The sequence below is a fragment of the Sinocyclocheilus anshuiensis genome, unplaced genomic scaffold (genome assembly GCF_001515605.1).
Source record: "Sinocyclocheilus anshuiensis isolate Anshui unplaced genomic scaffold, SAMN03320099.WGS_v1.1 scaffold1151, whole genome shotgun sequence".
Taxonomy (NCBI): Eukaryota; Metazoa; Chordata; class Actinopteri; order Cypriniformes; family Cyprinidae; genus Sinocyclocheilus; species Sinocyclocheilus anshuiensis.
Genome location: NW_015548202.1, coordinates 17189 through 31418, shown reverse-complemented (window position 1 = coordinate 31418; position 14230 = coordinate 17189). Strand labels below are relative to the sequence as shown.

The window sequence follows — 14230 nt, the reverse complement described above, 5'->3', positions numbered from 1 at the left end:
CATACAGGTATAATAACGTGGTGAAACGTGAAGCTGTGGCCGTCTCTGATGGAAACTCTCTGTCTGTGAGCTGTAATTACAGTAAACGCCGGCTTCCTGTGCATTCCTGCAGAAGAACGCACAAACGCCGTCAGCTTTTATCTCCTGAACGACTCATTTTAACAGCAACAGCCACTTAGAAAGAAAGGCTCTCATTCATTGAGTGTCATTTCAGTTTTCCAAACACTCACAAACAAGCACTTTTTAACTTGTGATGACTTTTGTTGATGTTGCGCTGACTTTATACCGATGCGTGCAGAAGCAGCATCACAAAAGGTTTCAGTTACTGACGCCGTTGTAGAAACGCTTCATTTCACAGGCGTATTTGACTCCCATGATTCATTTATTCTGTAATGGAAAGCGCTCAACAGTCACTGTCCTCTTTTTCAGCAGAACTGGTTCAGCACGTTCATTTTCTCCAAAGACACTTTAAAATATTCTTCAATAAACAGTTTCGGGCCTTCAAGCAATTACAAGATTCGATATGCACTTTAAAGAACCACAAGAAAGGCCAGAATTAAAGCAGGAGTGTTGCTGTTATTTTATTGGTGATATTTCACACTGCAGAACCAGTCAGAACTAATGCAAACAAAACTCATAAACCAGTTTTATTAGTTCTGTCAGTGAAACCAGAGGAACCTGTGAAAACACTCACCAATTCATTTCCAACAACCTAAACTTGCAAATGTAATTTTCTTGTCATTTTTAAATAGTTGTTCTCATTACTTTTTACATAAATCTGCAAGAATGAATCCAAAACAGGAGGAAAAAATAAACAGATGCTATGCAAAATACAGGGAAACTAATTATACTTTCTAAACATTAAATATGAAATTCAATTTGAATACAAAAAAAGTTCCTATAAGAACCTGCAAAGAAAACTAAACATATTAAGAAAGAACTAAAGCATAAATACGGTCTGTTTGTGCCGCAGTGTAACAGGGATGTAATAAAACCTAAACAGATCAGTAACGGGGGAATATTTACCCTATGCTCACAGGACTCTTATCATCTCTGTACCTAAAAACGAAAACTGAGGGAATAAACAGCAATGCAACGAACGCAGTGTATATTCTCTATACAACAATGTACATGCAAATATCTGAATCTATAATTTACATAAATCATACACTAAACTGCATTTACATGGGAAAGTTGCTTATTTAATTACACAAGTATCTAAATATGTATTATTCTTCTTATTATGCTTGGAAAACCGCTTAAATGCGAGATATTTTCCCAAGTGGCAAAGATGAACAGCAAACGTCAGAAAAGAAATCGACTGATATATATATATATAAAAAACTTTTTGGTTTTTCTTTGTGCAGACGCTCAGGTGTAGATTATATAAGGGCAGTATATGGGTACAATGAACTAAATATAATGACAATAAATAAATTAATTTAAAACAGCAAAGCAAGTTAAAAATAAAACAAGCCAAAAATGGTCAAATATTATTTATTTGTAACTTACTATATATATAGTGATATGTGATGAAGCTGTGCATAATAATCAGCTCATTAAAGGAATAGTTCACACAAAATAAAAATGTGCTCACCCTCAGGTCATCCAAGATGTAGATGAGTTTGTTTCTTCATCAGATTTGGAGAAATGTAGCATTGCATCACTTGCTCACCAGTGGATGCTCTGCAGTGAATGGGTGCCGTCAGAATGAGAGTCCAAACAGCTGATAAAAACATCACAATAATCCACACCACTCCAGTCCATCAGTTGACGTCTTGTGAAGCCAAAAGCTGCATGTTTTTAAGAAACTAAACCATCTTTAAGATGGTTTTAACTTCAAATCGTCACTCTTGGCCAAAATATTAGCGAGTCCATAATCCATAATAACACTTCCTCCAGTGAAAAAGTCCATCTCCTGTTGTCTCTCACATCAAAATCTACCCACAGATTTGTTTAGAGCTGTTTTGAACTGTTTTTGCTTGGAAACGGTGCTTGATCTGTGCAGATTTCTCTCCTGATTCAGACTTTTTGACTAGAGAAAGCAGTATTATGGATAGAGGATTCATATTTTAGCTGGAAGCAACGGTTTGAAGTTAAAATGTCTTAATGATGGATTTGTTTAAGGTTTTGGCTTCTCAAGATGTTAACTGATGGACTGGAGTGTTGTGGATTATTGTGATGTTTTTATCAGCTGTTTGGACTCTCGTTCTGACGGCACCCATTCACTGCTGAGGATCCAGTAGTGTGCAAGTGATGTATTTCTACATTTCTACAAATCTGTTCTGATGAGGAAACAAACTCATTAACATCTTGAATGACCTGAGGTAAGTACATTTTCAACAAATTATCATTTAAATCATTTAAATGCAACCTCATAACTTCTTTAGTTTTTAAATGTTGTGAGTTTTATTTGTTTTTATGTAATTTTATTTAATTGCCATTTATTTTTATTTCATTTTTTAGTAATTTTAGTACTTCAGTTTCAGTTAGTTGCAACATTTCTAGCTTTTCAAGTGTACGTTTTTCATCTAATATTTATTTTATTTTTAGCTGTATTTCAGTTATCAAAAACATCAAATTTTAATTTTAGATAACACTCACAGCTACTGATTTGGAATACTCTAAAGGCAGCAACTTTGCAAGCCACACAAGAGGCTCACTGCGATTTATTAAAAAAATAAAAAAATAAAAAATCACACACAAAATCCCCCTTCTGTGCCAGTCTATAGGCTGTTAATCCTTATAAATGAGTTGATGTCTCTGTTATAAAGACACAAGAAATCAGAACAAGAGAGAAAAGGACTGATTTTAGCGATAAAGAAAAGAGGCGTGATCACAGCTAGGTATAATGAGTGTGAAATGCCACATGTCTGGAGGGAAGCATTTCCTCCTAATCAGAGATGATCAGTGTTGCCGTCAGAATGAGAGTCCAAACAGCTGATAAAAACATCACAATAATCCACACCACTCCAGTCCATCAGTTGACGTCTTGTGAAGCCAAAAGCTGCATGTTTTTAAGAAACTAAACCATCTTTAAGATGGTTTTAACTTCAAATCGTCACTCTTGGCCAAAATATTAGCGAGTCCATAATCCATAATAACACTTCCTCCAGTGAAAAAGTCCATCTCCTGTTGTCTCTCACATCAAAATCTACCCACAGATTTGTTTAGAGCTGTTTTGAACTGTTTTTGCTTGGAAACGGTGCTTGATCTGTGCAGATTTCTCTCCTGATTCAGACTTTTTGACTAGAGAAAGCAGTATTATGGATAGAGGATTCATATTTTAGCTGGAAGCAACGGTTTGAAGTTAAAATGTCTTAATGATGGATTTGTTTAAGGTTTTGGCTTCTCAAGATGTTAACTGATGGACTGGAGTGTTGTGGATTATTGTGATGTTTTTATCAGCTGTTTGGACTCTCATTCTGACGGCACCCATTCACTGCAGAGGATCCATTGCTGAGCAAGTGATGCAATGCTACATTTCTGAAGACACAAACTCATCTACATCTAGAATGACCAGAGGGTGACCACGTTTTCAGCGAACATTCATTTTTGGGTGAACTATTCCTTTAAGAATCATTCCTAATGGGGTCAAAGTATGATTTATGTTGATTAAGAAATCTTTTGGTTTGACTCATTTTCCCCACATGTGACCCACAAACAGAAACAAGCAAACAAACAAGTGATCAAGACAAGACAATCAACCGAAGTGTTTTAGCTACATCAGACCTGTGACTAAAACCCCAAATCGTACCAATCCCAGAATTCAGTGCAGCCAGCGACGGAGCGGATGCTGCAGCCCTTTGAGCGGTGTGATGAGGACAGAAGCTCCGGGGTTGGATATGCGACGCGTGAGCTGTGTGTAGGCACTTACACAGACACACCTGATGAGTCGGGCGTCGCCGTCAGGGTGAGTCCATGCCGAACAGCTCGATGCCCTGAGAGTTCCAGTGCAGACCCACTCCAGAGTTAAAGACCAGAGACCAGACGTACGGGATGAAGAAATCCTCCGGCTGCTCCTCCTCCACATACTTAAACTTCAGCTCCGGAAACTTCTGCAGGAGAAACACACGTCTATAAACTCCTGCTGAACTGTTCAAATCAAGCAATGCATCCAAACACAAACAACAACAAACCGGCCAGCAGGTTGGCCTTTTTATTGTGTTCAGTCAGTGAAAAACCTCTCCAACCTTTAAAACATACAAGATATAATATTTGTCCAGATTCATGCAATGAATGGCCTTCAGGAATAAAGAAAAAAGTCCAAAGAATCATTCACGGTGTTATTTTGGTATTATTTATATACTAGTATAGTATTTATGAATTTTTTAATTGAATTTAACTTTATTTTTATATTTTCCTTTTTCATTTTAGTTTAATTTTTACTGTTTTTTTATATTTTGATTTATCTTTATTTTTATTTCAGTTTAAGTTTATTTTAGTACATTAACTTAAACTTTTTTCTTTTTACTTTAAATTTAAGTTTACATTTTTCCATCTCATATTTATACTTTATTATACTTCATGTTTATTTTAAATAACTAAATTTTGGTTTTGGTAAACTGACTTTTATTTTTATATTTTTCAGTTTTCATTTTAATTTGAGTTTTGAAATTTTTAGTAGTTTTTTAATATTTCGATTCAGCTCTATTTATATTTCAGTTTTAGTAATTTTAGTAAATTAACAAACTTTTTTTTTACTTTAAAGTTTTTAAGTTTCATTTTTTCCATCTCATATTTATATTTCATCTTTATTTTAAATAAAATAATTGTAAATATTTTTAAAAGATTTTTTAGAAGTTTAATTTTTAGTTAACAACACTGATTCAAATGAAGAGCATTGTTAGAAAGTGACAATTAAATTATGCAGTATAGTATTTATTAATATTTTGAATGAGCTTTTATTTCTATATTTTCATTAATTTTAGTTTATGTTTTAGTTATTTTGTTATGTGCTTAATTAGTAATAAAAGTTGAATTCAATTTAAATTGAATTTTTATTTCTATATTTTCATTAATTTTAGGTTATGTTTTAGTTATTTTGTTATGTGCCTAATTAGTAATAAAAACTGAATTCAATTTAAATTGAATTTTTATTTCTATATTTTCATTCATTTTAGTTTATGTTTTAGTTATTTTGTTATGTGCTTAATTAGTAATAAAAACTGAATTCAATTTAAATTGAATTTTATTTTTATATTTTCAGTTTTCATTTGAATTTTAGTTTAAGTTGTCCAGTTGTCCGAACTGATTGCACTATATTTTATGTATAATCGTTTTCTATTCTTAACCGTTTTAAATTAATTTTAAACCTCTTAAATCCATTTTTTAATCATTTTCAAAGTTTTTATATATTTTTTTCTTTTCTTTTATGTAAAGCACTTTGAATTACCATTGTGTATGAAATGTGCTGTATAAATAAACTTGCCTTGCCTTAAGTTTTAAATATTTCTATTTAGCTTTATTTTTATTTTACTTAGTTTTAGAAATGTTAGTACTTCAACTTGAGCTTATTTTATTTTAGTTTAAGTTTTATAGGTTTAATTGTTCATCTAACATATTTTAGTATTTCAACTTATTTTATTGTAGTTTGTTTTTTAGGTAAAATTTTTTTCATCTCATATTTGCATTTCATTTTACTTCATCTTCAATTAATAAAAATGATTTTTAATAGTTTAGTTAACACTAACAACGCTGACTAACATTAAAAGTGACAAGCACAATGCATTTTTTTCTTTCCTGTCTGACATAAATTTCTCACCATCTTGGATACGATTTATATTGCGATCAGTTTTGGTGTAAATGTTCAGTGCATTCCTGCATCGTTTTTAATCAAAATAAAGCATCAATAAGCTTTAACTCTGAATTATTTCACCCTGAAGATCAGAAGATGAGACGGATGAGATGTTCAGAAATATGGCCCTAAAGACACAAAGATCAGCTCTGAGATAAGAGTTTAAAGTCAACATCCAGCATCATTCTCTTACGTAAAATGACTCATTCTGATGAAAGATTATAGATTAAAGGTAAATATTTATACTTTAGAATAACATGCACCGATGCAGTGTTCACCATCAAGTCAATTTTCCTTTCCTGTGGTTTTATTTTGATTGTCACATCAGTGAAGTCTAAAGGTCGAAGTTTCGTTATTCTTTTATATGTAAAAGCAGCACTGAGTGCAAATGAGGAGCGTAAATAAGCATTGATAATGAGCGCTGAACACAGATACGGCGTGTTTGTTATCTGATTTCAGGTGAAGCGCTTGCAGTTTTGACGCAGGTGTAATTCCATCCACCTGTGAGGTAAATACACTTGAGTTTGATTGATTATATGACACACGGGAACACCTCAGACGCTGCTTTTCATGTTTAAATACAAGTCTCTTAACCTCTGGTAAAGCGATACGTGGCGCTAGTATCTGAGACGCTAGCGGACGTCTCCTGTGTGCTAATCAGGTGAGGAGGGTTCGAGTTCCTCTCGCTGACAGCACAACACTGAGCGTCTACATTTACACCGGCCTCACTATTGGATGCATTTTGCCATTCATTCATTTTCCTTTCCATTATTCTCAGCCTTGAGCCAAACAAACAAGCTACGAGATGAATCACAACATTAAACCATTCAACGCAAAGCAACAGTGCATTTGACAAAACAGAAAAAAAAACAGGTTGGCTCGATTGAATCAGTTTGGGTTTTTATGTCATTTTAACATCTAAATAAATAAATAAACAACAAAAATGCCATATTAACTAACAGGCAAGTTAGCAACACTGTTAGCCTGCGACAGTGATTTCTCACTTCAAGATTGTGGGTGATGTTGCACGTAACCAGTCCAGGAATGATGCTATAAAAAGTATTTTTATGCTATTAAACTAACTTGAGGCTTTAACTGAAACATACAGTAAGTATATCATCATTTCACATCTCAGATCATGGTAGTTATCAATTTACATGACAATTTCAGCAAATTTCCCTCAAATTCACATACAATATAAAATATTACTGTGTTGCCCTAATGAAAATCTAATTTAAAAAAAAGTACAAATAAATTGAAAAAATAATTTTGGTAAATAAAATTAAAAAATAATAATAAACTATAATAAACTATAAATGTATGAAAGCAATAAATGAAATCAACAACTTCCAGCTGATGAACGATAAAAAATTGACAGCCAATCAGAATCCATCCTGCTGTAAAGAGCTCGAGAATTTAAAGCAGCAGACGCGCGTGCGCTTAGAATAAACAGACAATATTGTTCGCTGATGTGGACGCTAATATCGTTATCTTTATAGTTATCGTTCTTGGTGTGAATGGGGCTTAACTCAAGAAAATGTCTTTCAAATCACAATCGAATCAGATGCTGGTGAATAAAATCAGGTCCCGCTCCAGAAGCTGACTTTTAGGAAGAGCACTTTCTGAAACAGGAAGCTGTCTGTCTGTGGCTGCGGGTAACGCCGTTCACTCTTGGCTTTATTTGCAGTACCGCAGAAATCCTCCTTAAAGTCATTTCAGAGGGCACGGAGGAAAAGAAGCCCAGAAGACATGAAGGAACTCCTTTCACAGGAACTTTACAGTTCCCCTGGAGCGATTCTGCAAACAAATGCTGTCATTTCCCATCGGTGAAAAAAAAGAGGCTGGTGAAACGTGGCTTTTCAACGGCTGCTGCCATGAGCAGCTCTCTGGAAGTCCTTCGTTGCCACAGAAATGTGAGAGCTTGTGGCAGAGAAAGCTTAGTAAAGGTTTACATTTGTGGAAAAAAAAAATGCAAACTTGACAGCACATGCAAACGTAGCCTTTCATACAAACAAAATAGTGTGTCTAGTGATTTTCTCGCTGATTTACACTGAATGAATATGCACTTTGAGAGTCAAATACAAGGCACTGGCATTGCAAATGAATTTGAATAGGATTAAATTGCAAAGTCATTTATCACAGCTGATAATCAATTCAGAAACAGACACTTTGTGTGCAAATTGATGCCACAGAAAGGACCGTGTTCATCTGATTTACACACTTCTGCATCAAAATCACTTTCCAGTATAAATCTGCAACATGACATCATAAAAGTCTAAATAATACAGACATTTTTTCTTTGATACGTGAATTCTGTTGGCATCATTAAGCATAACATCTAATCCAATCATTCTGAAACATTTCAAGCATGATGATATCAAATACTCATGTATATACATATAAATGTACAAAATACATATATTTATCTTTTTCATTAGTGTTAGTGTCATGACGCACATTTCATAAATTCTCATTGAATTATTTTGAATTTATTTGTAAATTTTTTTTCCCACTTCATTATTATTAGGGCAATACAACAATATAATTACCCTTTATAAAATAACATTTCTGTAATAAACAGATTTGAATACATAATTCATCTAATCTAATATATTTATAAATATAATTACTATAATATTCTAAATATAGAAATATACTCTTTTAGTACATATAATTATATATTATAATTATTTATTTTATATATATATAATTTTTTAAAAATAGTATATATATATATACACATATACATTTTGAGTTCAGATGGCATGCCGGCTATAAATCGGAACCGGTTTTTAGTTTTATTTTGGCCGATCTCTATTCCAGAATTGCACACAAACTGCATTGCAATCATTTCCCAAAATGTAATTTGTGTGGAATTTTTATGAGGTCTGTAAAGAGGAGAAAGTACTGTATCAGGCAGATCAAGCTCACTGTTCGCGATGCTCAAAATATAGGAAGACTAATATGTGGGGGTTTATATGAATGCATCTCTGAGAGGAGCTGACCGTCTTCAGAAATGTTTCAATGGCATTTTCATTTCCTCTTACCGCCATATAATGCATATTAAAGTAGTGTTCATAAGCGCAGCTGCTTTGTTTACAGCGGTAACCAAGGATTTTTTTATCTGCCATCTCTCTCTATCTATAGTCGATCTGCTAATATCTGTCCTGGGCACTCAAATTGAGTGCTCTCTTCAAGACACGCCCCCTAACTGCTGATTGGCTACAAGTGTGTTTCGGGACTCGGCCCGACGGTGTGGTCAAAAGAGTTTTTCAAAAATTGCTTAGTGCACCTTTAATGTAACGTTTCCCATTCCATGACTAGTAAAATAATGGCAATTTACTGTCTGTATAACATTGAGCATGGTTCTTCTCGGAATAGCGCAGCCGTGCTGCATCTTCTTCTTGTTTGACAGGTGTCAGCATTTAGGCACAATACTGCCACCTGGGAGGTCAACCAGCTACTGGCCCTGGAGTAGGCTTGCGTGTCGGGTTATCATAAATGTCCTGTTCATTTTAAATATTGTGGTTATCGCCAATACCGGTATGTCGTCACACCCTAAATGAACCCGATGTCGATATTTCATTATTTGAATATCACGGTTATTGTCAATACCGGTATATCGCGACACATATAAAATATTAAATAGTATATATATATATATATATATATTTACGCATGCATAACTCGTGCAGTGCAATAACGACGTGATTTGCAGCTGTCGCACTTTTCGTAATGTCATTAGGCTATAGCATTTTATTTTAAAAATGGAGAGCTTCCTTGTGCCAAGTAGGCCTGCCCTCTACTAAAGATTTTTCTAGTCAACTAGCCGCACGTTATATTAAATTGATTAATATAATAATCGAAAGTGAAAGCATCCGAAGCCTGGCTTATAACATGGCAAAAGAGGAACTCCCGTTCACAAAATTCAAATCACAAATAATACTACAGATGAAAAAGAACGGGTTGAACGTTAACTACTTTCGTTTCCATATAACTATAAACTACGATAAAAGTTCATCAGCATGCATTGATTAATAGCATTTTGTAGCGCAAAAATAAATAAATAAATAAAGGTGCTCGTGCAACCAACTGAGAAAGTTAATCGCAAAAGAGCGACCAGTGGGAAGAATGAGTCTGGAGCCCTGAATTGCCCAGCTCCCCCGTCAATGATCTAGCACCCCCTCAGCACCTGCGTTCAAAATTATCTGGCGCCGCCCCTGATGTAATACTTCTTGAGATGACCTGCTTTGAGGTGTTCAAAATAATAGCGGTGTGTTTAAAAAAGTGAGTAAAGCTCAAAATCCTTATAATAACTTATTTCAATACACGCAAATGCGTTGGGAACACCGCACATTCTATTCTAAATCAAAACATGAAGAAAAAATTATCAAATTTGTTATTATATCAAAACATGAATAAAAATTTATCAAATGTGTTATTATTTTACAGAAAGTGAAGAAAAAGGAATATTAGGCTGTTCAAAAAAATAGCAGTGTCTGCATTTTTCTTTACAAAGTCAAACATTTACTGTATAAACTGAAAAAATGCTTGAAGATTTAGCTTTCTTGTAAATCACTGAACTAATATTTAGTTGTATAACCACAGTTTCTGAGAACTGCTTCACATCTGTGTTGCATGGAGTCGATCAACTTCTGGCAGGTATTCCAGCCCAGGACGATTGCACTACAGACCACACTTCCTCTGCATTTCTTGATTTCAGAAACAGCATTTTTGATGTCACCCCACAAGTTTTCTATTGGATTAAGGTCTGGAGATTGGGCTCCATAATGTTAATCTTGTTGGTCTGGAACCAAGATGCTGCTCGCTTACTGGTGTGTTTGGGGTCATTGTCTGTCTGTCTATCCATCCATCCATCCATCCATATATATATATATATATATATATGTAAAATAAATATTTTAAATATAATTACATAGTTTTATTAACTGTGGATATTTAGTGCCAGCCACAAGTTGTCTGATATTTGGCACTACCACAAACAAAAGCATGTGTCTACTATTTGCATGTGCTGCCAAGTGCACATTTATTCTTCATACGACCTGCACTACAGCCACAACGTGCATGCAATTCATAAGATTTCACAAGCAAATTAGGACACTTTAAATCAGTCTTAGACGGGAATAAAAGAGTAATCCATGAGCACACCTGCACAATCTGCTTTATTTTCATAATCCGACTTCAGATCTATTGCCCGTCCACGTCACAAAGAAAAACAAAGGTCACTTTCCAACAGCTTCACGCTCTCTGATCCTCTCCGGCGGAATGAGCCACTGAAACCATCACAAGATTAAAAAGCAGCTGAAAACACACACTGCCACTGCATGCGTGCATTACATGGAAATCAAATCCATCACGTTGGCATTAGCAGCATGCAAATGCCACACAACATATACATGTGTATCATCTAATGGTGGTTTTCTAATTAGAATAAGCTATAACGTGCATTTCGAATGATCTTTAACACCTTGCAAACCTTCTAAGATCCCTAAGTGAAGAAAGAAGCCTGGTTGTGGTGTACATCTCAAATATTATAGTGTTAGTATTCAATCAGACAGTCGCAGGTTTTTGAACAGTAGCTACAGGAATCGAGAGCCAACACAAACAGCCCAAACCCAATCCAGCTCGACCAAACGCTTACAATATCCTACATAAAATATGCAGGAAGTGGCTGGCGACGGGCCGCCCCGGCCAAAACCAACAGCTGCAAGATGACTGGTCCATCAACAGTGATCCGACCCAACCCCGATCAACCCAAGCAGAGTCGATCCAAGCCGGAGCTCAGGTGAGCTGCGGGCCAATCGTCAGCAGGTAAGCTGCCCATTGGCGTTAATAATGCATCGGCATCATATCATATTCCCCAGCACTCTCATTGTGCGAGACAGAGGCCGCATTGAAGCGCTTTCATATCTGACTCCACAGAAAGGGCTCAGAAGTTGGCTGGACTCGCTGACTCCGGGTCTGCTGGCTCGGCTACACTGCGGCTCTATTCACGGCCTCTCAAAGTCTGTCTGTTCCTTTCAGACGCCATGCGAGCGCACGGACCCGGCCTGTCACACGTGGGAGCACATGAAGCGACTTGCGTGATGAGGGACTCGAGGTCAAAAGGTCAATGGCTTTCAGGACGGCTGATGGCAGAACACAAGGGACATTTAGTCCATTCTTTATTGTCTTCAAAACTCTACGGGTCAATGTGTCAAGAATACGTCAAGAGCTTGTCTTGGTCATATTTGTCCATAAAATCAAAAGAAAGAATAAAGAAATTGTATAAAGAAAATTGTCTATATTTATAAAATAAACTGCATAGAAATATACATATATACATTAATAAATTAATATAAATTATAGATATTTCATTTAATATATATATATATATATGAATTTATTTAATACACGAGTTTCACAATTTGAGTTGAATTACTGAAATAAATGAACTTTTCCATGACATTCTAATTTATTGAGATGCACCTGTATATACAATTGAACATTATATATAAATATCATATATTAAAATAACAATTATAACAAAATTTAATTGTAACTTGTAGCAACAAAACATCTTCAAAATCACAATCCAATCAAAATAAAGTCCCATTTACATAATTTTCTACTTATTTCCACTCGTTTCTCGCTCAATTATGGCACACTACAGAATTTAAACGTGTTAGATGACCTTCAGACAAATAAAACCTCCATGATCATGAAGTGACTCAAAAGAATCAAAACATTAAAGAGGAAATAAAGTGGTGCTGGGATTCACATGAGTTCCACTGAGGGCAGATGTAAACCCAGAGCTATTTAAACTCTCAGATGTTCTCTGAACTGAAGTCTTGCGTTAAACTCTTCTCTTCTCTGTTCTCAAACACACACACAGACATGCCCCCCCGCGGGGCCCCAGTGTTTCCTGGGAAGAGAAGGGCCAGACAGTGCCCGGGCAGAATTGGCTCATGGTTGGCTGCACTCCAAGGTCGCCAGTCGGCTTGGCCCTGGTTTGCAGCAGTCAGAGCCTCAGAGCAGAGACGTTTCACTACACACACACACACACACAGAGAGAGAGAGAAAACGGACACTAATGATTTTACGTAAGAATGCAAACGCTCATATATTAAACACACACAATCATTCTGTTTGAGCTGAGAGAATGAGAGAGGGTTACTCACTCGTGTCTGATTCAAGACATCTACTGATAAGAATTTCTGCAAAAGTGGATATTACACATCCATAATGGAGTCAAAATGTTGCTCCAAAGGCAAGTTGTTAGATTAGAATGAAATATTGTTTTTTTCCCTTTAAAATAACATGCAATGGTACATTTTGCAAATAAAAATAAAACTAAGTAAATAAATAAAAGACCAGAATCATTTAGACTACTGTTCAAAAGTTTGGGGTCAATAAGATTTTTTGTTGTTGTTGTTTAAAGAAATGAATACTTATATTCATCAAGGATGCATTAAATTGATCAAAAGTGACAGTAAAGACATTTATAATGTTATAAAAGATTTCTATTTCAAATAAATGCTGTTCTTTTGAACTTTCTATTTACCAAATATCCTGAAAAATAAAATGATTGACAAATTCCAGAAAATATGAAGCAGGCTCAATTGTTTTCAACATTGATAATAATCAGAAATGTTTCTTCAGAATGATTTCTGAAGGATCATGTGACACTGAAGACTGGAGTAATGATGCTGAAAATGCAGGTTTGATCTCAGAAATAAATTACATTTGAAAATATATTCATACAGAGAAAATATATTTTAAAATTAAAAATATTTAACTTTTTTTTTTTTATATTTTTGATCAAATAAATGCAGCCTTGGTGAGCAAAAGAGACCTTATTTAAAAAAATCTAACCAATCCCAAACATTTATTATGAAATTAAACCAATTTTAGTTTGATTTAAACCAAAATGACCCTAGAAGCATAGATTGAGAATGTCAAAATAATTTGGCTTTTAACTGCATTAAGAAAGCATCCAAAAAACCTCATTGAGAAAGCAGTCTCTTTCATGACAAGTTAAGTGTCATATCTGAGCGAGTATTTCAAAATGCATCCAAAAGTCTTATGAAAGCATGTCTGAGTGTGTGTTACGCTGATGTGGCCCTCCCTTCACAGGAGCCACGGTGTCTCTGTCTTATCACTGTGCAGCACACACACACCAGAGCACTGGCCAAACAACAAATTCCACCGCCTCTGTCACTCCGTCCACGTCACACACGGCTGTCGCTGTTCCTATTCAACACTGAAGAGGGAGAGAGAAAGAAAACAGCAGAGACAGAAAGAGGTAGAGCTCTGCGCAGACAGGCAGTCTGGCCCTTCACGCTTCCTTTGTGTGTGTGTGGGTGTGTGTGTGAGTGTGAGTGTGAGTGTGAGTGTGTGTGAGTGTGAGTGAGTGTGTGAGTGTGTGAGTGT

At 35.3% G+C, this 14230-nt stretch overlaps 1 protein-coding gene across 1 annotated transcript in view; it reads right to left on the bottom strand.

Annotated features, from left to right (window-relative positions):
* Positions 1-3450: 3450 nt before the first annotated feature.
* The window catches only part of LOC107653359 (dymeclin-like), a 27671-nt gene continuing 16891 nt past the window's right edge, over positions 3451-14230 (bottom strand). The window contains exon 4 of the mRNA XM_016440050.1: positions 3451-4058. Within this exon, the coding sequence (XP_016295536.1) occupies positions 3909-4058 (150 nt within the window). The 3' untranslated portion in view covers positions 3451-3908. The remainder of the gene's footprint in view (positions 4059-14230) is intronic.